General features: G+C 41.4%; 1 protein-coding gene across 1 annotated transcript in view; it reads left to right on the top strand.

Annotated features, from left to right (window-relative positions):
* The window catches only part of ACTR2 (actin related protein 2), a 123,098-nt gene that overhangs the window by 73,427 nt on the left and 24,887 nt on the right, over positions 1-24,784 (top strand). The window contains exons 5-6 of the mRNA XM_073628209.1: positions 12,547-12,683; positions 19,777-19,926. Coding sequence (XP_073484310.1) covers positions 12,547-12,683; positions 19,777-19,926 — 287 coding nt within the window. The remainder of the gene's footprint in view (positions 1-12,546; positions 12,684-19,776; positions 19,927-24,784) is intronic.

Below are 24,784 nucleotides of genomic sequence, written 5' to 3' on the forward strand. Positions count from 1 at the left end.
TCTGGTCCCTATTATGAGTGGGCGATTAATGCTGTTTGTTTTTTCGAAGTAGAAAAGTTTCTGTCTTTGTTTAAAAAAAACAAAAAAAAAAAAACAGCAGCTACAAGTCCTATAGCTACTGACTTTTTTAATAAATACAGTTGTAACAAATTAAAAAGAGAGAATTGCGCTAGGTGCGTGATGTATATGAAAAAAATTATTAAAAAGAAGGGGAACCGTGAAGGATATCCTGCAGCTAAGCACTATAACCCCGATATAGGGCACGAAAGATAAAAATAAAAATAGGAGTGCAGCGCCGGATAATAAACCAATAATGAAAAAGTGTATAATGTGTATGATTACAATGTATACAATAAATCTAGAATGTATCATATGTGAGCATAATCACATACATAAACCATCCAGTAAAAAATAGTCCATATGTGATTACTCCATTAACAAAAATACGTGCATTTAAACTTTGACAATATTTTTATTAATAAATACACTTGCCTGTCCAAGGATCCAGCACCATCCTCACACAAGCTATTTCTAAGCTAGCCTCTGGCATCCTGATTGTTGGCAGCCAGCTGTGTGGTTTTTGGCTTCACAGCAAGCTGCGTACACTGCATGTACAAGCCGTGCTGTGCACACTGCTGTACAAGCCGCAGTCTTCTGGGACCTGTGACGTGTCCCTGAAGATTGTGGGGAGGAGGGGAAGGAGAACTTGGGCGATCCGAGCGGAAGTGTGAGTGGGTACCTGTCAAAACTAGGTATCTGCTAACCCAAAAAAAAAATTACATGCGGGGGGATGTCTTAAAGTGGAACTTCCCCTTTTGGGTGGAGCTCCACTATAAGGATCTATGGTAGCGCTGCACGATTAATCGAAATCGCAATCTTTTTCTCTTCCCGATCTTCAAAACAGCATGTCATGATTCTTTAACAAGTGCAGAGAGTTCTCACAGCTGGGGAAAAACAATAAAAAATCCAGGCAGCATGCCAAGTATAATCACAACACTAAGTGGAAACAAAGTATCTTTTGTTTTTATCAAAGGAAAGAACTCCAGGTGTAAATGAAGGAAGCTTAACCATTTAAAGACAAAACCTTTTCTGACATTTGTTGATTACAAGTAAAAATCATTATTTTCTGCTAGAAAATTACACCCAAACATGTTATATTTATTTTTAAGCAGAGACGCAATAGAATAAAATGGTGGTTGTTGCAATATATTATGTCACACCGTATTTGCGCAGCAGTCTTTCAAAGGCAATTAAAGAAAAAAAAATACACTTTAGTGAATTAAAAAAAAAAAAAACCAGTAAAGTTAGCCCAATTTTTTTGTATAATGTAAAAGATATTACACCGAGAGAATCGTGGTCTTTATTCTAAGCAAAAAAATTGTGATTCTCATTTTAGCCGAAATCGTGCAGCTCTACTCTATAGCTATATCTGTAACTGCTTGTACACACGTAGGGCAGATACTTTACACAGACGCACAGAGGTGATCGTTTACTATTCTAAAGGGGGTCGGGCTACAGCCAACATATAGAGAAGTGTCTAGGGAACAACAGAGCCACCGATCAATGGGACCTATGATAAATGCATTTGATCCCTTGGAGAGAAAAATAAATTCGAAAAAAAAATGTTCTTGTTTAAAAGACAAATTTATGCAGCTATAAACACAAAATTTATTTTAATGCAAACCATGTTAGTACCTCTATTTTTTTTTTTTTTTCTTGGCATCACCCTCTTCAGTTCCAATACAGCAGACCTCAGACTGGGAGGTTGAAAAGCAGCACAAGAAGCATGCTGATAGGGAGATAAGAGCAGAGTAAGTTTCTGTCTTCTGCTGCTTCTTTTACTGTCCAGACACAGGCTGGGGGAGGGATAAGACCTGTAAGTCTTACTGAACTCCAGCAGAATAAAATTGGGCTTCCTACCCTGCTATACAGGGCTGTGATGTGCGCCAGATCTTTGTAAATCTCAGGGTTTGATAGACAGAAATAGAAATCCTTTGGCAGTTGAAACCTCTCACGAAGGGCCTGTATTGAGTGACTTTTGTTCATATTGTTGGGTTTTGCTTTCTTATATAAGTCTATTGGAATGCAAAACCTGCTTGAAGCAGGTCAGAATGTGGTCAGTTGTCAAAGGCTTGCATCTCAAAGTTGGCCTTTAAAGGATACCATTTCACATTTTTTGCTTTAATTGAACATCATTTACTACATTTTTGGGTCTAAGATGTTTCAGAGCCTTCTTAACGTTTTCATCTTAGAAAACAAAGATGCTTATTTAAGAGTCTCCAGGTTGGAGCAGATATTGCAGTGGATAAATGAAGGGAAGTTTTGCCTGTAGGGAACACATTGGACGCCCAGCAAGAGCCCAATGGCAGCTGAAGGCATCAAGTGTGACTCCACACCAAATCGCCAAACAAGCTATACAGAACAAAAAAAAAAAAAAAAAAAAAAAAAAGCAAGCAACCGCCCCAATTTATAACTAACCTTTGCAGCAAGGTGCACGTGGAAGGGCAACGCTTATCACGCACACAAACAAACTTCCCAGCACACTTACCAGCTATCCTGCAGACAAACCAAACTGAACCTCTAACAATTCACTTTAAAACAGAGTTTTGTTACACACATTTGCAAATATATGTGTAAGCTGCGGTGCCCACGCCAAGGCTTCTCTGTATCCTGCAGTCCTGCATCAAGCATCTTTTTCATGGATTTGCAAGGCTGCCCCCTTGTCTTCTGTTTATACTTTCTCAAAGTTTTTCTGGTGGATCTTCTGGCCTCTGTTGAAGTGAACTTTGGCCACAAGGTGCTTCAAGCTTTTATCTGAGTGTTTTGGATCTGTTGACCCTTGTTTTTGGTAAACCTGTTTACTTATGTTTTGCTATGTTGTTGCCCACCCCTCAGTTTATTGCTGGGGCCATCCCATGATTTACGACTTCCTGTACAATTAAAATAATGGGAAATTCGACTTGCCAATAAATTCCATATCCTGGAGTACAGCACAAGACACAGGTCCCTCTCCTCTGTCCTTTGTTTCTCCTTGCTTGCTACAAATTTGGCGTGCCATGGAGTAGGTGGGGTTATGAAAGTGCAATGGGGGTGTACACAAACTAGGCTTTTGCCGGTGTCCAGTCACCTGAAGGTAGCAGCATATATTACCTTTGGTCTGACTTTTCCCCTGTAATGTGCTCCAGGATGCGACATTTACTAGTAAATTAAATTCACATTTTTATTTTTGCTCTGTCTCAAATTACTTCTTTCTGAAAGTATAGGCAAGCCCGTAAGTTGATGCACATACTGTCCCAGGTCGGTCCAACCTTATCTGCCAAAGTATCAGGTGCTAGTCCAGCTCGTGACTGAGAAAATCTTAAGGAAGTAGGTGGATAACTGTACTCTGCTAAAACCCAGCTTCTTTATTGTAACATATGGGCACTTAATCAATAGCATATTCATTATGCTGCTCATCCTCTAAACATACAGTTGTGTCAAAAAGTATTTGCCCCTTCCTGATTTTTATTTTTTTTTTTGCATATTTCTCACACTTAAATGATTCAGATCATCAAACAAATTTCAATATTACACAAAGATAACCCGAGTAAATCCAAGATGCAGTTTTTAATCTTTTTTCCTTTTATAAATGAAAAAAAAAAAAAAATGTTCAAACCTGCCTGGTCCTATGTGAAAAAGTAATTGCCCCCTCCCATGCTGAATCATGAATGAACTGTGATTAACCACCATTTTTTGGAAAGCTGAGTTAAATTTCACTTGCCACACCCAGGCCTGATTACTGCCAATACTGTTGAATCAAGAAATCACATAAATAGAAGTTGTCTGACAAAGTTAAGCACGCTAACAGATCACAAAAAACCACACAAGTCACAATCTTAAAAAAAAAATCAAGAACAGATTAGAAACAAAGTAATGTTTATATATCGGTCTAGGAAGGGTTTTTAAAGCCATTTCTAAGGCTTTGGAACTCCAGTGAACCACAGAGAGCCATTATCCACAAATGGAGACCACTTGTAACAGTGGTGAACCTTCCCAGGAGTGGCCAGCCTACAAAAATTCGTAAAAAAGCATGACAACGATTCATCCAGGAGGTCATAAAAGAACACAGAATAACATCTAAAGAACTGCAGGCCTCACTTGCCTCGGGTAAGATCAGTGTTCATGATTCAACAATAAGAAAGAGACTAGGCAAAAATGGGATCCATGGGAGAGTTCCAAAGCCACTGCTGACCAAAAAGAGCACAAAGGCTAATCTCACATTTACCAAAAAACATACTGATTATCCCCAAGACTTTTAGGCAAAAATTCTGTGGACTGATGAGACAAAAATTGTACTTTTTGGAAGGTGTGCATCCCGTTACATCTGGAATAAAACTAATACAGCATTTCATAACAAGATCATACCAACAGTCAGACATGGTGGTGGTAGCGTGATGGTCTGGGGCTGCTTTGCAGCTTCAGGACCTGAACGACTTACGATTATTGATGAAACCATGAATTCTGAGCTCTACCAGAAAATCCTAAAGGAGAATGTCCGGCCATGAGTTCGTGACCTTAAGCTCAAGTGCACTTGGGTTATGCAGCAGGACAATGATCCCAAACACAACAGCAAGTCCAACTCCAAATGGTTCAAGCAAAGCAAAATATAGGTTTTGGAGTGGCCTAGTCAAAGCCTGGATTTAAATCCAATTGAGATGCTGTATCATTGCTTTACACAGGCCCGTTAATGGTGGAAAACCTTAAAATGTGGCTGAATTAAAACAATTCTGCAAAGAGTAGGCCAAAAAAAAGACTCATTTCCAGTTTTCGCAAATGCTTAATTGCAGTTGTTGCCGCCAAGGGTGGCACAACCAGTTATTAGGTTTAGGGGGCAATTACTTATTCACATAAATCCAGCCAGGCTTGGACAGCTTTTTTGCCTCAATAAATGAAACCGTCATTTAAAAACTGCATTTTGTATTTACTCGGTTTATCTTTATGTAATAACATTTTTTGATTTGAGTAATTTAAGTGTGACAAATATGCAAAAAAAAAAATCTGAAAGGGGACAAATACTTTCACACAACTGTACAAGATTATCAAAAATGTTAATTGCCTTAGATTAACATTAATCAAATCTCAAGACAACATTTAAATCCACTAAACTAAAACCGTAAACAGGGCATCACATTGAGAGAATAAAGTGACATTCTCATAAGTTTAAATATACAAACAAACCGTAACTCACAAAAATGTATAAAAATAAAGATGATGTTGCGCTGTCCACAGTATTGTGAAAAACTAAACCATGAATATCTCAAACAACATAAATAAATAAAAACATATATAAATTTGTGAATGAATATGTGAATAAATATTACTTCAGAGTGTCCATAAATACCACATGCTTGTAAAGTGACTGATACAATAAATATAATATAAGTGATAATTTTATAGACCCAGTGGTGGCAATATATGCCAAAGGTGCAAAAAAAATGATTAAAAGTGAAGGTGTTCTACTTCTTGCACATTCAAATGGTGAAAATGACTGACTGGTGATTGGTGTCTCCTCTTATAATACAGTCATGGCTGAAATTGTTGGCACCCCAGAAATTTTTCCAGAAAATCAAGTATTTCTCACAGAAAAGTATTGCAGTAACACATGTTTTGCTATACACATGTTAATTCCCTTTGTGTGTGTGTGTATTGGAACAAAACAAAAAAGGGAGGAAAAAAAGCTAATTGGACATATTTGACAAAATGCCAAAAATGGGCTGGTCAAAATTCTTGGCCCCTTTCAAAATTGTGGATAAATAAGATTGTTTCAAGCATGTGATGCTCCTTTAAACTCATCTGGGGCAAGCAACAGGTGTGGGCAATATAAAAATCACACCTGAAAGCAGATAAAAAGGAGAGAAGTTCACTTAGTCCTTGTATTGTGTGTCTGTGTGTGCCGCATTAAGCAACAGAAAGAGAAGAGAACTGTCTGAGGACTTGAGAACCAAAATTGTGGAAAAATATCAACAATCTCAAGGTTACAAGCCCATCTCCAGAGATCTAGATTTGCCTTTGTCCACAGTGCGCAATATTATCAAGAAGTTTGCAACCCATGGAACTGTAGCTAATCTCTTTGGGCGTGGACGAAAGAGAAAAATTGATGAAAGGTTGCAACGCAGGATAGTCCGGATGGTGGATAAGCAGCCCGAAACAAGTTCCAAAGAAATTCAAGCTGTCCTGCAGGCTCAGGGAGCATCAGTGTCAGCGTGAACTATCTGTACATTTAAATGAAATAAGACCCAGGAGGACCCCACTGCTGACACAGAGACATAAAAAAAAGCAAGACTATAGTTTGCCGAAATGTACTTGGGTAAGCCAAAATCCTTCAGGGAAAACGTCTTGTGGACAGATGAGACCAAGATGGAGCTTTTTGGTAAAGCGCATCATTCTACTGTTTACCGAAAATGGAATGAGGTGTACAAAGAAAAGAACACAGTACCTACAGTGAAATATGGTGGAGGTTCAATTATGTTTTGGGGTTGTTTTGCTGCCTCTGGCACTGGGTGCCTTGAATGTGTGCAAGGCATCATGAAATCTGAGGATCACCAAAGGATTTTGGGTCGCACTGTAGAGCCCACTGTCAGAAAGCTGGGTTTGTGTCTGAGATCTTGGGTCTTCCAGCAGGACAATGACCCCAAACGTACGTCAAAAAGCACCCAGAAATGGATGGCAACAAAGCGCTGGAGAGTTCTAAAGTGGCCAGCAATGAGTCTAGATCTAAATCCCATTGAACACCTGTGGAGAGATCTTAAAATTGCTGTTGGGAAAAGGCGCCCTTCCAATAAGGGAGACCTGGAGCAGTTTGCAAAGGAAGAGTGGTCCAAAATTCCGGATGAGAGGTGTAAGAAGCTTATTGATGGTTATAGGAAGCGACTGATTTCAGTTATTTTTTCCCAAAGGGTGTGCAACCAAATATTAAGTTAAGGGTGCTAAGAATTTTGATCAGTCCATTTTTGGAGTTTTGTGTGACATTATGCAATTTGCTTTTTTTCCTCCCTTTTTTTTTTGTTTTGTTTTGTTTTGTTTCAATACACACAAAGGGAATAAACGTGTATAGCAAAACGTGTTACTGCAATACTTTTCTGTGAGAAATACTTGATTTTCTGGAAAAATTTCTGGGGTGCCAACAATTTCGGCCATGACTGTATATGTGACGCCTCAGTGCTCACAGGCCTCTCACCTTACTGCTGTAAGGTAACAGCATTAGATAAATATCTTTGGGGGATCCTTATATCTCCTCTTTACTTTAGGGATCCACTCTGTAATGAATGCTGCTCTGGGAACTGGATGTACGGCGATGCTTCCTTAGATGTAATTCTGGGATGTCCACCTAGTCTACAATGTGGTGGCGGTAACAAACAAAAGGGCTCTGATATAGCTTTTTTTTAGGGGTATTTTATTAAAAAACATATTGGTACTCACATCAAAAACAATACAGCAAGGCGTATACTCCACGAGCAGCAAGCTCATATTCGTACGTCACTTCCGATTGATCTGCCGCCTAATCCTGACTGTTATCGTCACGTGTCCTGTAGCCTGCCATTAGGATGTATTGTAGCAGCCATTTTCCTATGGTCCTCTATCTGTATCAATAGGGTCAGCGGCAATTTTCCTATAGTCTCTAATTGACTCTATATTACTATGTCAAGCTGGCCAAAATGGACATTTTCCTGTAGAGCACAAATAGACTCTTTATTAATTATAGAGCTGCAATGTGCGATGTAAACAGATGGTGAATCTTTATTAATTTAAAAATTTGAAATTTTAAAATCTGAGATTGATAGGAATCCTAAAAACATAAGACGCTGGAGCTAAAGTGAAAATAGATATTCATTATTATAAAAAAACGAGCCCAGAGATACCGGAGGTGATGTAGATCCAATGGCATCTTGGCATATCTATACAAAGCTAGATGGAAAGCTGGATGCAATTAATAATAATAGAAGAGATGTGTATTTAGACTATAACTGCCGGTTCACACGGGGGCGACTTCTCAGGCGACCTAGTCGCCTGAGAAGTCGCCTCCCGTTCTGTACAATGGAACCGTTCTAATCGGAGCGACGCAAGTCGCTCCGACTTAGAAAAAGGTTCCTGTACTACTTTGGGGGCGACTTGCATAGACTTCTATGCAGAAGTCGTGTGCAGGTCGCCCTAGTGAGGCGACCTGCAAGTCGTGCCGCCCCTAGTGTGAACCGAGCCTGAAACAAATGAATACTCCTTTACAATGTCCATAAGTAGGGAATGTAGCAGGATAAGAGACACCAATCACCAGTCTTTTTCACCATTTGAATGTGCAAGAAGTAGAGCACATTCACTTTTATACATTTTTTGCACCTTTGGCATATTGTGCCCCTGCTAGGACTATACAATAATCACTTATTGTATCAGTCACTTTATACAAGCATGTGGTATTTATGGACACTCTGAAGTAATATTTATTCATTCACTGATTTATGTATTTTTATGTATTCATGTTGACTGAGATATTTGTTTCGTTTCACTGTGGACAGCGCAAAATCATCTTTGTTTTTATACATTCAGAGCCACAGATTTTGCTTTTCGGTGTTTGTGACAGTGTTTTTCACTTTTATTACTGTTGATGGCGCAGGAGTACTATTCACTTAACTCATGAAAGTGAGTACACCCCTCACATTTTTGTAAATATTTTATTATATCTTTTCATGGGACAACACTGAAAAAATGACACTTTGCTACAATGTAAAGTAGTGAGTGTACAGATTGTATAACAGTGTAAATTTGCTGTCCCCTCAAAATAACTCAACACACAGCCAATAATGTCTAAACCGCTGGCAACAAAAGTGAGTACACCCTAACTGAAAATGTACAAATTGGGCCCAAAGTGTCAATATTTTGTGTGGCCACCATTATTTTCCAGCACTGCCTTAACCCTCTTGGGCATGGAGTTCACCAGAGCTTCACAGGTTGTTCTCTTCCACTCCTCCATGATGTTATCACAGAGCTGGTGGATGTTAGAGACCTTGCTTTTCTCCACCTTCCGTTTGAGGATGCCCCACAGATGCTCAATGGTGTTTAGGTCTGGAGACATGCTTGGCCAGTCCATCACCTTTACCCTCAACAGTATTTTTAAATTTCTGCTATAATACATCGCCGTAAAAAAACCCAAATTTCTTCAATTTAGGCCAATATGTATTCTGCTACATATTTTTGGTAAAAAAAAAAAATCCCAATAAGCGTATATGAATTGGTTTGCGCAAAAGTTATAGCATCTACAAACTATGGTATAGATTTAGGGACTTTTGTTTTTTATTTTTTTTTACTGTTAATGGCGGCGATCTGCGATTTTTATCTAAGTGACGCTAAGTGACACTTTGGGGACCAGTGACACCAATGCAGTGATCAGTGCTAAAAAAAAAAAAAAAAAATTCACTGATCCCTGTATAAATTACACCGGCAGTGAAGGGGTTAACACTAGAGGGCGATCAAGGGGTTAAATGTGTTCCCTGGGAGGTGTTTCTAACTGGGCGGGGGTGGATTCACTGGAGGAAAGGAGATCGTGATTCAGCTTGGCTGAAACACAATTTCTCACCTTTCCTCTCTGTCAGATCAGTGGTGTGCTTTGTTTACATCGGATCACCGCTGCTCCGTCTCTCCTGTGAATGATCAGCGGGTCGCGGCTGCCGGACCTGCTGATTGGCTCCCGCTGTGTCCAACCATATGCACGAAATCATGTACAGGTACGTGATTTTGCGCACCCGGCCGCCCTGCCACAGTAAATGTATGTGGGGCGGTCTGGAAGCGGGTTAAGCTAACATGACAACGAGGCCTTTAAAGAAAACCATAAAAGACCCGTTTTGCGGCGCTTTGGATTCATTTCAATGGGCTGGGGCATTTTTTGGAGCGCTATTTACAGTGCTGCAAACACGCCCCAAAGATGCTGCTTGCAGGACTTTTTCTACCGTCCCGCATGTGCACCGCCCCAGTGTGAAAACACATTCAAATTAATAGCAGGCAATTTTGACGCGCTTTTCCAGAGCTATTTTTAGCGCTAAAATGCCTGAAAACTGCCTCAGTGTGAAAAGGGGTTTTAGGGGTGTACTCACTTTTGTTGCCAGCGGTTTAGGCATTAATGGCGCTGTGAGTTATTTTGAGGGGACAGCAAATTTACACTGTTATACAAGCTGTACACTCGCTACTTTACATTGTAGCAAAGTGTAATTTCTTCAGTGTTATCGCATGAAAAGATATAAAATATTTACAAAAATTTGAGTAGTGAGCACTTTTGTGAGGCACTGTATATTTGTAAATTAAAGCAGAAGTATGGAAAAAGCTCTTGGACCTACTTCTCCAGTTAGTCACAGGAGTGCACTTAGTTCTGTAATCCTGTAACCTAGATTCAGCCGACAGCGGGCTGAAGCCAGAGTCTGTCTGGCTATACAGAGATCCTGACAATAGTATCGGATTCCACCCAGATGCCTGACCAGCAGCTGGCTCAGCTTCTCAGCGCACCATTGAGTATCTGAACCTAAGCTAATCCTTCCTGCCACCTCCGCAGTGCAACGCTCCAGTGAGCGCTGGAGGGAGAGAGTGGACCCAAAAACTGAGCTCTCAGCGGCCTTTTATCTCTCAATTCTTGGTGTAGAGCCAGTCAGCTTATAGTCCTCAATGAACTACCAGGGTACTGTTGATTGCTCTAATAGTAAATTGAGTCTTCCTGTCATTCCTGCCAGCCAGTTACACAATGAGGTGTACAGGCAGACGGCTGCACGGACAGTCTGCAGGACCATGGCATTGCACCCACGATCTGCAGTGCTTTTAAAGGGTCCTAACAAAAAAATAATGCATATTTTTTTTTACCTGCAAAAAAAGTGCAGTTTATTTATGCATGCATGCATACATTCATTCATTTATTTTGGAAAAGTGATCTTATCCTTTAATTTTTCTGAAGAGATAACAGAGAAACATGTCCTAATATTGCTATCGGACAGAGATACACTGGTTTATCAATAAAAGGGTGTCACGTCCCACTCAAAGTTTAAGCTATTAGGATTCTAATTTGTGGATTAAATATCCAGTATATTTCTCTTACAAAGCAGCAAGAATCTCCACACCATTTCAGAGCTACAACTCTCATATTTTTTATTTACCGGTTGATTTAGGACATGCCCACCACACAGAGAGGTATTCTGACGGATATGTACAGAAGCTTTGAAAAAGAACCAAAATATTTGTATGTTCGGATTGCGGATAGGGAATACTGAAACAGTCTTAAATAGAGCATATAGGATTGCCAAATTGAAAACTAGTACTACGTTTTTCCAGGATAAACTTGTTTTTTCAACTAGATATAGTATTGCGTTTAATGAGATCGGGAATATGATTGAGAGCTATTTACCTATGCTTTTATCAAGTTTATTCTGAATCTTAATGTGATGTCCTGTCTGCTGTTATTATTTTAGCTGAGTTTGAATGTTGTCTTGAGAATAGATTGAGGCATAGTTTCCATTTTAAAGATGTTCAGCTGTAGTAACTTACATTTTTGATAGAAGTCTCACTTCTCCTGCTGTATTGCATTGCCTGTATGGATATGTTTCAGTAAAGAAGTTTTGGCTTAATTGGAGTCCAGTTATCCACCTACGTACAAGCCCCTACTATCAGTTAAAGAATAAGTTGCCCCAACGTTTCATATTCCTACTACAGTATGTGCCTGCTGTACCATGTACTTGTATGAAAACTTATCATGTTCTTTGTATTGCTTCCTTTGTGTGAAATCCCTGGTGTCCCGACAGTCCCTCTGCATTCCTATTAAAAACTGACCATGCTAGGCAGGAGAACACATCGTAGTCAGCTCTCTACCCATGTTAGGAACTTGGCCTGCTTACCTCGAATAATAAGACTTGTCCCGACAAAACCCCCGCCTCCACAGCTTTTCACTGGGAAAATATGAAAGTAAAAATGTTCTTCGCAGCCCCCCCCCCATTACTCAACTGATCCCCCTCCAGCAATTGTGCGCAGAAGCTTCGGCTGTTCTGGGTCTCTCTCTCTCCTCATTGGCTGAGAGACAGCCGTGGGAGACATTGGCTCCCACTGCTGTCGGTCAGAGCCAGTGAGCCAATGAGCAGAAAGAGGGTGGTGGGGCCGAGCCATGGCTCTGCCTTATGGACGCATTGGGACGGGCTTCAGAGCAAGTATGCATCAGTGCCCCCATAGCAAGCGGCTTGCTAATGGAGGGCGCTGGTCAAGGGGGAGGAGCCAGCAGCATTGGCAGGGAACCTGAGAAGATGATGATCAGGGCTGCTCTGTGCAAGGCCATTGCACAGAGAAGGTAAGCATGACATGTTTAAAAAAAAAAAAAAAAAAAAACACCCTTTAATATCACTTTACGCTTCTGTTAATTACCCTTCTAAGCAACAGCTCACAAGTTAATTGGGGGCAAAAAAAACATTTATTGGACTACCGTATGAACAGTTTGAGTGTGACTACTCCAGGTGCACCTTTATCACGATGTGACTGTTTCTGCTTCCTCTGCAGGTCTGTTGACTGGAGTTGTGGTAGACTCCGGAGATGGGGTCACTCATATCTGCCCAGTTTACGAAGGTTTCTCTCTGCCTCATCTCACCAGGAGACTCGACATTGCGGGCAGGGACATCACTCGCTACCTTATAAAGGTAAAATAATGCAGTACCCTATTCTCTGTAGCCCTAATTCATTGCATATAAGTGCAGCTTTTTAAGGTATTTGTAGCTACTCATGAGTATGTACAAATTATTTATCTGTAATTTATTGAGTTTCTGGTTTTCTGTTCAGGAAACTGAGTTTGCATAAATCAAACAGGTTAACTCAAGACAATGCATAGTTGTATAATACAGTAAAATCCTCAATATACAGAAAGCTTTTTACTTTTATGTGCTTTTCATTTAGTTTAACATCTGTAATGAAAATCATTGCGATTAGTGTTTTTGTACTACCCAGAGAACCCTAATTTAAGACCATTGTGCAATCTTCAACACACACCTCCGCAGCTACTTATGTAGCTCTTCTATAGTTTTAATGTGAGACGTTCTCCTTTAAAAATGCACTAAATTCAGGGTTGCTGGATCTTTATCACACTTAGAAAATGTTTGTGGCATTGATTGCCCTGCAGCAGTCCACATGGAAATTTCATTATGGTTAAAATGAACAGCTTTCCCACAGATGAGTGTCGTTTAGTATACCCATGGGCTGTTGGAACGTAGATAAGGGCTGTATTATAATCTTTCAGATGTGGTGTATCACTTAAGCGCTGAGATTGACCAATCATTGGCTTAAAATAACTACTGTGAAATCTTTTTAGAAAACAGTCTGTTGTTCAAAATGTCATTTATATCCACATTTTGTGTTTTTAATGAAGTCCATAGAATGCATAGACACAATTTTAAAAAGTATGGAATCACTCATGAATTTAATGCAAGATTTATCAAAATAGCACAACATTAATGCCTTATTTCAAATAACTGGTTCTTTTTATCAAAATGTACATTTATTGAAGAATCCTCAATATGCAGCAATTTCTGTACCAGCCAGGCATCTTTTTAATGTGCTGTTTAGTAGACATTCTAGCCACATTTGAGGCAACACTGTCCAATTACACTTGGAAAGCTAATATTTTTTAATCATATATTATAGAAAACAGGCAAGATTTAAATATACAATGGGTTACAGGAGCGTGCCTTCAGGTGATTGGACACTGGCATATCTTTAGGGGACACACTGCCAGGATGACTTCCATATATCCCTACCCCACTCACTTGAAAGTGATGGACATGATTGAGAAAATCACCCTTGGCTTAACTAGTCTAGTCTATTTTTTATTTTTTTTCATTTCCCATTCTTCAATCTATCCCTCACTATCTTCTAATTCCAGCATAGAAACCATGTATCTGGATTGCTGCAACCTTAGTCAAACCTTTTGAAGCCGTATCCGGACTCCATGCTGTGGGAATGGCCTGTAATGTTGCTTTGAGCGTTTGGATCCTGCGTGGGCACTCACCTTGGCACTTGGTGCAATGTGTTGAGTTAGCTGCAGAGTGCTATACAGGTCTGGGGCCGTTGTACATCACTATGGAACCCAGTCCATGTAGACTTAATTCAGCGTATGCCCACTGTGATAGACGGAGCCAGGATTTTATTTACAGTCCAGCGTGTTGATCAGTTAAGACATGGTCGCCCTGTATCTGAGCATTACTGTAAAAATTGGGGCTATGTTTGGAATGTATTCACCTCACAGTGTCAGTGTAACCTTTTCTAAGTTAGTGCTCATGTTTAAACGCTCAGTCTCAGGTGGATGATTAGGTGTGACATCACACCACTGGTTGCTTTCTTTAACGCCACTTCTGCATTGAGCTGTTAAAAAGAACTCGGGCGCTTCCTCCTGTCCTTTTGCCAGTATGTTCTTCAGATGGCTTTCTGTGTACTTCTTTCAGGCACTCTAATTATACGCCACACCCTATTCCATGTGTGCCTCACAAGGAAATGCCCTCACTTGTAGCTGTGGGAGAGATCAGGTGAGAGAGAATATATGAAATAGAAGCAGGATGGCTGGGCTATATGGGGAAACAACTCAAATGATTTTCCATCCCTGATTATAGTAATATGGGAAAAGCGAGGAGGGGGAGGGGGGGGGAAATGGGGGAGGGAGAGGGAAGGGCTGGGCAATAACACTCCTCAAAAAGTGGGATTTTAAGGAAAAGGTAGCTGAGTTGCGTAGATGAGCATATAAACAATCGGCTAAAATATAATAATATTTATTGAGAAACAATATAAAAAGATATAAACAATACAGATATAGACATATAATTATCCAGTAGTGACATCCAAAATTCGTGCGTGACTAGAGCCAACATGTTTCGCAAAAGGAATTTCGCTTCATCAGGGCTAGACACGATGCAGTTAATGCATTTACACTGTGTAAACAATAAACAGTTTTAGGTCATAAAGTAAAATATCAGATCCTAACAGGTATCAATTATAACAGAAAATCGCTCACCTACTATAATTCCGAGACTAGAGATTAAAATCACCATTCAATAGACAACACCCGCAAAGCCGGCCGGTATGAAATGTCACTGGGTGCCAGATCCCAGAGAGACAGTGCCAGTAGGAGACCTGGGAAATTCCTTTTGCGAAACATGTTGGCTCTAGTCACGCACGAATTTTGGATGTCACTACTGGATAATTATATGTCTATATCTGTATTGTTTATATCTTTTTATATTGTTTCTCAATAAATATTATTATATTTTAGCCGATTGTTTATATGCTCATCTACGCAACTCAGCTACCTTTTCCTTAAAATCCCACTTTTTGAGGAGTGTTATTGCCCAGCCCTTCCCTCTCCCTCCCCCATTTCCCCCCCCCCTCCCCCTCCTCGCTTTTCCCATCAGGTGAGAGAGAGTCAATGCAAAATTGCAGGCAAACATTCACTCTGCCAAAGGCCTGCACAACACTTGAAGCAAACAAACCAGGGACCCCCGTAGATACTATGGCTACGGGCGTATAGCAGCTGCTATAAAGACACATGTGGCTTGAATTTGAAAAAATGCTACTTTATTAACAAAATTTCATAAATATGATGATGATGATACTCTCACCCTCAAGAAGTTAAAAATAGGACCGTGTTGTCTCTCAAAAAGGCATAAAAAAAACCACATAAAAATACATAACCCCAACCAGGTAGATTTTCAGACTGAAGGATGAGTGAAGTGAAGATCCAACCGGACCCTAACAATTCCCCATCTCCCAGGAGAAAGCAAAAATCTACCTATCAAAAACTGGCAAGTAAACTGGGTAAGCCATGCCTAAGCAGTGAATATCACTATCGGGCTATATTTGGCAATAAACAAAACCGTAACATGCAATAAACAATGATACACACTAAAGCCACGGATGCTCCAGCTGGCTGGGAGGATAACTGTTGCTGTAGCCAAGTGCATTAAAGTAAACTATTGGAAGCTTCTTCTTGTCTCCACGACAAGGGTAATATAATGTTATTGATGCCATTACTCAAGCAGTGACAGTATTGAGGTTGGAGTCACTCTCCAGTATTACACTGCTGATGTTTAACAGATTGCACAAATGGGCAATTTGTACTGTACTATCAAACTATGTAGGAATCATGAGTTGAAGCGTTGACTGTTGGTTCTCTTGCCCTAATTGGACCAGAAGATTGTGGATAAGGACACAGATGGAAGGCCTTTTTAGGTATGATTTTAATGATAGACCACTATTGGAAATAGCAAATCTGTAGGTAATGACACGACATCAGTGGCGATGCGTCCCTTCCACTGGGAAAAGCACCGACTCGATTACCGGTCCCAGCATCTGGTTGTAGATTAATTTAGGCACTAACTCTCCTCCATTTTGTTGGTAATATATGTAAAGTGCGCTGTCAAAATTTAAGTGCATAAGCTTTTATAAAAGTATCATGTATATAAACGAAAAAAGGGGCAAAAAACTTGTGAAACAAAGTCTGAAAAGCAAAGCGTCCACCAATAAAAAAAAAAAAAAATACTGGTGCAAAGAAACTCTGGGTTCAAAGTTTATATTAAAAACAACCTTGGTAACAAAAACACGTATATGAAATAAATTGGTCCATCTTTGAATTATCTGCTATATCAAATAACAGTGTCCATCCGAAACAATGCACAAGTGAAAGTTAAGTGCAAACCTTTCCAAAGATGCTTCACCACCATGCTAAGGAATAAATAGGTGGCAACTTACCAGATCCTAAGATCTTAACGGGATCTATAAGTGCGTGTCTTCACAAAGGGAAATCAGCTGTTGATCACTTGCTGGAACTTATGCTGAACACCGACTCCACCTGCTGATGTAGAGATCCCAACAGGATCCATATGTGTGTCCCCACCAGGACAATTCAGCTAGTTGCGATCAGTCACTGGGATTTACATTGGACACTGGCTTGAAGTGCTCAAATGTAAGCGTAGTGGTCGATGTAGAAAAAAAGCTCATAGTGCACTAACTTTTTAAAACAAATGTGTGTTTTATAAAAAGCTGCACTTACAAAAAAATGGGTAAAACAGCAAAATAGTGTGAGCATGACCGCCTGCAGTACAGTCTATGTTCTTAACCGCCACACTGATAGCTCCTTTTCCGACGCGTTTCCCCTGAATAGGAGTCGCCTGGGATTGGCCTCCATTTTGTCATGCCTCTTTCGGTATGAAGAGACCTACAAAACCCTGAAAATCATTCCCTGTCAATGCACCTATTGTACAGTTTGACAACTGGTTCACTTCTGAAAATTTTTTCACTCCTTTTAGTGAACTCTATCCAGTGGAAACCAAATTCACAAAAGTCTGCTATTCCTGTAATAGATCCGGCCATCTCTGTCCTAAACAAACATCTCCCTATTCCTATTAAACATGCCCTTTCTTTCAAACATTCTGCAGATCTAAAGTTTGAGACACTCCTCCTAAAAGGTCTGTTTAATCTTGTAGGCCCAGCACTGCAACCAGCACTCGCTATTTCAGTATGTCAATCTGCAGCTAACTGGGCTGGAACAACTAACACCACCCTGTATTTCAGGATAGTGCTGTTACACAACAGCAGTTGCCTTCTGTACCTTTCTGTGTAGATGCCGTAGAACGTGTCACGAGACAGATTTTCCAGAATAGCTGTAATCTCCATTCACATGCACAGAATCCCATGGCTAAAGGCTTGGCAGTTCGGTAAGGCATTTGACCAATTTTTATCAGAGGTCACAGGTGAAAAGGTTTTACTTCCACAGCGGTAGGTCACAAAACCACCTTCTTTAGGAGCCCCTAGTACCTTAAAACGCAGAGCACCTTACTACTCTAACCAGACTTAAATAAATAAAAATAAATACATTTCTATGCTGATGATGCCCAAATCTTTCTACCCCCTCAGCTCACTCCATTTAGTCTCTTGCATTACTAATTTACTGATAGACATATCAGTCTGGATGTCACAGCACTTCCTCAAACTCAATCTATCCCAAACTGAGCTCCTATTTCCTTGCCCTCTTGCCTCCTCCACTTTCTGTCAAGATTGATGGCACAACTAATAGTCTATGCCCGCATGCCTGGGTGCTAAGGGTAATCCTGGACTTTGAACTTTTTTTTACCCCAAATCCAATCGCTGTCCAAAGCTTGCCACCTCATCTCCGCAACATCTCCGCAACATCTCCAAAATACACCCTTTCCTAATCAATGACACGACAAATCGAATTCTTTTCCTGGTTATCTCTTGCCTCGACTACTGCAACTCCCTCCTCATTGGATTACCTTTACGCAGGCTATCCCTCTTTCAGTCCATCATAAATGCTGCTGCCAAACTCATCCATCTTACCAACCATTGATTGTCTGCTGCCCCTCTCTGCCAAACCCTCCACTGGCTTATGCTCGCCTAACAAATCAAATTTAAATTGCTAACAACTTACAAAGCCATTCACAACTCTGCCCCTGGCTACATCACTAACCTAGTCTTAAAATTCCAACCAGTTTGTTCTTTGTTCTTCCTAAGACCTCGTGCTTTCTAGCCCCCTTGTCACCTCCCTTCCATGCTTGTCTCCAAAACATCTCCAGAGCTTCTCCCATCCTCTGGAACTCCCTACCTGAATTTGTCCGACTATCTTTGACTTTGTCTACTTTTAGGCGATTCCTGGAAACCCTTCTCTTTAGAGAAGCCTATCCTGCATTCACCTAACTGTGCTTTTATTTTCTCACCCCCCACAGTTATTACCTTTTTTGTATCATCTGACCCTCCCTTTTAGATTGTAAGCTCTAATGAGCAGGGCCCTCTTATTCCTCTTGTATTGAATTGTAACTCTGTCTGGTCTCATGTTCTAAAGCACTGCACAAACTGTTCTGTATAAATCCTGAAATAATAATAAAAAGCAATATATAATTGGTATGTTTGCCTTAATAAATGATCATTGACAGCAGTGTTGGGTAACGTATAGGTTCCACAGTGCCATCTTGTGGTGAAAATTGATAACAGAGATACAGTTAATCTAGTTTAACTTCCAGAATTTCACTGCAACTATTTTTTTTTGTCTTGTTTTTGTTTTTTTTAACATTAATCCTGTATTTAATATTACCAATACTGTACATATATAGTAATGTGGAAATGTGCAGCTGGGTCTGCACATGAACAGCTTAGAAACCCGTGTCACATTCACAGTGCTTCCTCCAAAATAACCAGGCATTAGGATTTTTAGATACCATGCAAAAAGACTTCTGCAGATGCCCAGATCATGACTGAATGTCTAACACATTAAACTGATGTAATTGGGTCTTTTGTCTCCAGTCCCTGGGAGTTTGCAAGCCAAAGCATCTTCGTTTCTTGGCTATAACATCCAGAAGAATAGTCACAACTTGCTATACTTCATTTAATTTATGAATGACTTAGAAATCCTAAATTTTTATTTTTTCTTACCACAGTAATTTAAATTGACAGACTTGCTTAACTCGCACGACATTTGCATGGACCTTTTGCAAGTTGTACAGATTTATAATATTGGTAATTGTCTTTATTTGAGGAACTCTGAAAGTCCTGCTGAAACCTGTGTTAAACTACATTGAGGTGCTTTCTGTCTTTGGCACAGCAGCAATTTTCCTGTTTAGGCATTTGAATTACTTTACATGTTTCGTATTTTGTTTTTTGCACATGAATGATTTTAAATGGATATCAGAAATATTTTTTAGCAAACTAGATCACCTAACAACTGGATTTCTTTTTTTGCAGTTACTTTTGTTGCGCGGGTACGCCTTCAATCACTCCGCAGATTTTGAGACTGTGCGTATGATAAAGGAGAAGCTCTGCTATGTTGGTTACAATATAGAACAAGAGCAGAAGTTAGCACTAGAGACCACAGTGCTTGTGGAATCCTACACAGTGAGTATTAGCTGGCCTGTATACAGTGCTTTTCAAGTATCTTACATATCAGTTTATGCTTAAGCCTAGCACTCAAATATCGTGCAGCATTGGCCGGTTCAATAGAAACTGGCCAACACTCGGCCCATGTGTACTGCAGCCGGTCTGACAAAAGATGGCGTTTCGTCCGGCATCTGTCGATGGGGCGTGACTGAAAGTGGTCTGCTGATCAGGGAGGCCCATCCCCCTGTCAGAACACAATAGCACAACACTGGAGATCGCTGTACTTTTGACACTTTGTGGAAACCCGTGACACTAATACAGTGATCAGTTCTAAAAATATGCACTGTCACTGTACTAATGACACTGGCTGGGTTAAACATCTAGGGCAATGTAAGGGTTAAATGTGTGCCTAACCAGTGTTTTTGTGTGTACAGTGAAGTGCTTTTACCAAGGGACGTGCTGGATTTTATTCCCTACTTTGCGGGGAAACCAAATTCAGCGCACCCCTGCGGACAATGGAGCTCTGCACTGTTTGCATATGCAGAGCTCTGTTCTGTGTCTTTCCCCACCGATCAGCAAGTGCCGGCGGACGTCCTTTGGCTGGAACCTGCTGATCGGCTTCTGCTGTGACTAATCACAGCAGAAGCAGCGTGCCAGTGCCCCCTATGCAGAAGTGCAGACTTTTTTATATACAGTATCTCATAAAAGTGAGTACAGCCCTCACATTTTTTGTAAATTATTTTGTGTTTTTTAATGTGACAACACTGAAGAAATGACACTTTGCTACAATGTAAAGTAGTGCAGTGTACAGCTTGTAAAACAGTCTATAATTGCTGCCCCCTCAAAATAACTCACACAGCCATTAATGTCTAAACCGCAGGCAACAAAAGTGAGTACACCCTCAAGTAAAAATGTCCAGATTGGGCTCCAAGTGTCAATATTTTGTGTAGCCTCCATTATTTTCCAGCACTGTCTTAACCCTCTTGGGCATGGAGTTCACCAGAGCTTCACAGGTTGTCACTGGGGTCCTCTTCCACTCCTCCATGACAACATCACGGAGCTGGTGGATGTTAGAGACCTTGCGCTCCTCCACCTTCCATTTTGAGGATGCACCACAGATGCTCAATAGGGTTTAGGTCTGGAGACATTCTTGGCCAATCCATCACCTTTACCCTCAGCTTCTTTATCTAGGCAGTGGTCGTCTTGGAGGTGTGTTTGGGGACATTATCATGTTGGAATACTGCCCAGCGGCCCAGTCTCTGAGGGGAGGGGATCATGCTCTGCTTCAGTATATCATAGTACATGTTGGCACTCATGGTTCCCTTAAAGTGGTGTTCCAGCCGAAATTATACTTTTTAAATAAAAATACCCATATAATACACAAGCTTAATGTATTCTACTAAAGTTAGTCTGTAAACTAAGGTCTGTTTTGTTAGTTTATAACAGTAGTTTATTTTATAAACTTACAGCAGGCCGTGGCCATCTTAAGTGTGGGCATCTGAAGCCAGACTGTATTTCTTCCTGGATTCTCATCCTTGCAGATCTCGCACATGCTCAGTGCAGCACAAGCAGTGTAATAGGTTTCAGGTCAGGTTTCCATAGCAACAGCAGTGTCAGAGGAAGTTGCCGCCCCTTCCCAGAAGGCATTGCAAACAGGAAATGATGCCATGAGCCACGGCCAGGGAGGAGGAAGTGAAAAATGAATACAGCAGATATACAGTAGGTGCTGACAGAAAAAATTAAAAATATCCAATTCGTTTACAGTGCACAGTTTAGTGAGGGATGCTGAAGAGTTGTAAAAGTGGGTGCAACTCCACTTTAATGAACTGTAGCTCCCCAGTGTCGGCAACACTCATGCAGCCCCAGACCATGACACTCCCACCACCAAGCTTGACTGTAGGCAAGGCACACTTGTCTTTGTACTCCTCACCTGGTTGCCGCCACACATGCTTGACACCATCTGAACCAAATAAGTTTATCTTTGTCTCATCAGACCACAGGACATGGTTCCAGTAATCTATGTCCAAAGTCTGCTTGTCTTCAGAAAGCTGTTTGCGGGCTTTCTTGTTAATCACCTTTAGAAGAGGCTTCCTTCTGGGATGACAGCCATGCAGACCATTTTGATGCAGTGTACGGCGTTTGATCTGAGCACTGACAGGCTGACCTCCCACCCCTTCAACCTCTGCAGCAATGCTGGCAGCACTCATACATCTATTTCACAAAGACAACCTCTGGATATGACGCCGAGTATGTGCACTCAACTTCTTTGGTCGACCATGGCGAGGCCTGTTCTGAGTGGAACCTGTCCTGTTAAACTTCTGTATGGTCTTGGCAACCTTCTTATACCCTAGGCCAGTGATGGCGAACCTTGGCACCCCAGATGTTTTGCAACTACATTTCCCATGATGCTCCACTACACTGAAAAGTGCCAGAGCATCATGGGAAATGTAGTTCCAAAACATCTGGGGTGCCAAGGTTAGCCATCACTGCCCTAGGCCATCTTTATGTAGAGCAACAATTCTTTTTTTCAGATCCTCAGAGTTCTGAGGTGCCATGTTGAACTTCCAGAGACCAGTATGAGAGTGAGAGCGATTAATACCAAATTAAACACACCTGCTCCCCATTCACACCTGAGATCTTGTAACACTAACGAGTCCCCATTCACACCTGAGATCTTGTAACACGAATGAGTCGCATGACATTGGGGAGGGAAAATGGCTGCTGGGGCCCAATCTGGACATTTTCACTTGGCGGTGTACTCACTTTTGTTGCCAGCGGTTTAGACGTTAATGGCTGTGTGTTGAGTTATTTTGAGGGGACAGCAAATTTACACTGTTATACAAACTGTACACTCACTACTTTAAATTTTAGCAAAGTGTCATTTCTTCAGTGTTGACACTCAGTTACCAAAATCTTAGCTACTTCCTAGGTCTGCACACCTGTCCTGCAGTTACAGGGGAGGCCTTGGAATTTTATTTTAGTATGAGTGGTATCCACCGTGTTAGGTGCAGGGTACAGAGAAGTAGAGCTGGGAACTGTGGCAAAAAGGCCTGACTGCTGGAGTCTACCAGTATATACAGATATGCCAGTGGATGCCAGACACCAAAGATGACCATGCTATCTTTTTTTTTTTGTGATCTTGCCCTTTTAAAAATATGATCCCAGAATCGATGATACCAATCCAGTTTCAGCTGTTTGATATAACCAAGTTAGTAAGAAAATCAATTTCTGGTTGCTGTGTATGCTGGATCTACAGTGAGGGGAAAAAAGCTTTTGATCCCCTGCTGATTTTTGCCCATTGACAAATGACCGGTCTATAATTTTAATGGTAGGTTTATTTTAACAGTGAGAGACAGAATAACAAAAAAAATATTCAGAAAAACGCATTTCAAAAAAGTTATATAAATTAATTTGCATTTTATTTAGTGAAATAAGCATTTGATCCCCTATCACTCTGCAAAATTTCTGGCTCCCAGGTGTCTTCTATATAGGTAACAAGCTAAGATTAGGAGCACTGTTAAAGGGAGTGCTCCTAATCTCAGCTTGTTACTTGTATGAAAGACACCTGTCCACAGAATAAATCAGACTCGAATTTCTCCACCATGGCCAAGACCAAAGATCTGTCCAAGGATGTCACGGACAAGATTGCACTGGGTGCTCCTGGAGTCCGGTGCCCGGATCCTCTTTCTCTTTCAGGGGTTTTCCTGGGGTCTATATCAGCCTTGTGTAGTGCGGCTATTTTTTATGGCTGGCGGTCATGATTTGCTTGTTTTTGTGCTCAGGTAGCAGCGGCCATTACTGTGTAGCCCAGATGGCGTTTTTAGCAGGCTGAAGCTCCTTTAAACCCGGTGCTGACTCCTGTGTTATCCTCTTCCTCGGAACGCCACATGTGTGCGGTCTACACCTGAGGCAGCAAGCGCTACGCTGGTGGGGTGATGAGTCTGGTGAGCTCCTTTCCTCTCTCTGCTGCAGGCTGTGGGGGATGTCCCTTTGCAGTGGTCGCTCTTGGTGTGGGGGTTTCTTCTTCCCCTATGGAGTCTCAACATGTTTCCCCACCTGACCCCCTATCAGAGGCTGCAGGTCCCTCTGGGTCCCAGCCATCCCTTGGCGCACTGACGGCGGCCCTGGTCCTTTATGTCCCGTGTGGAGGTGGCTCTTGGGCGGCAGACTAGCAAGAGGCGCCCCCTGCCTTCTCCTGCTTCATCTGTTCCGTCAGATCCTGAATCTGATTCGGCTGCCGTGGACTGTGCCCACCCTGCAGGTTCTGCGGCCGTGCTCCTACATTTTTCAGACAGGGTGATTCCTCTGCCCCAGTGGCTGCGCACGAGAAGGCACTGGTGGACTGATTGCATCTGTGCATGAAACTTTAAAAATGGAGGATGCAATCACGGTGCAGGTGCTGGTCCCTTTTTGGCACTCTTAAGCTGTCTCAAGCGGCAAAAGTGTTCCCTTATCCCTCCTTTTTTGACAAGTTTGTGAATAAGTAATGGGAGTGTCCAAAACATCCCTTTGCAGTCCCAAAGTGCTTCGCTGTGCGTTATCCTTTTGAGGAGGGTCTTCTCAAGAAGTGGACGACTCCACCTCTGGTAGATCCTCCGGTCTCTCGATTGAACAAAGCCACCATGATTCCGGTTGAAGACTCTCCGGCTTTTAAAGATCCGGCTGACAGGAAGGCTGAGCCCGTAAGCCGCACTATTTTCACGATTGCGAGTTCGGTGCTTTGACGGTCCTGGCCATTGCCCTGGTGTCTAAAACGCTGACAGTGGGCGAAGCTGTTGCGCCGTGATCTGGAGGGTGATCAGTTTCCTTCTGCCTTTACTGAATTGGCGGACCAGCTGGTCCAGGGGCTGCAGTTTGTCTGCGATGGCTCTTTGCA

This window comes from Aquarana catesbeiana, linkage group LG04 (assembly GCF_042186555.1).
Source record: "Aquarana catesbeiana isolate 2022-GZ linkage group LG04, ASM4218655v1, whole genome shotgun sequence".
NCBI classification, from domain to species: Eukaryota; Metazoa; Chordata; class Amphibia; order Anura; family Ranidae; genus Aquarana; species Aquarana catesbeiana.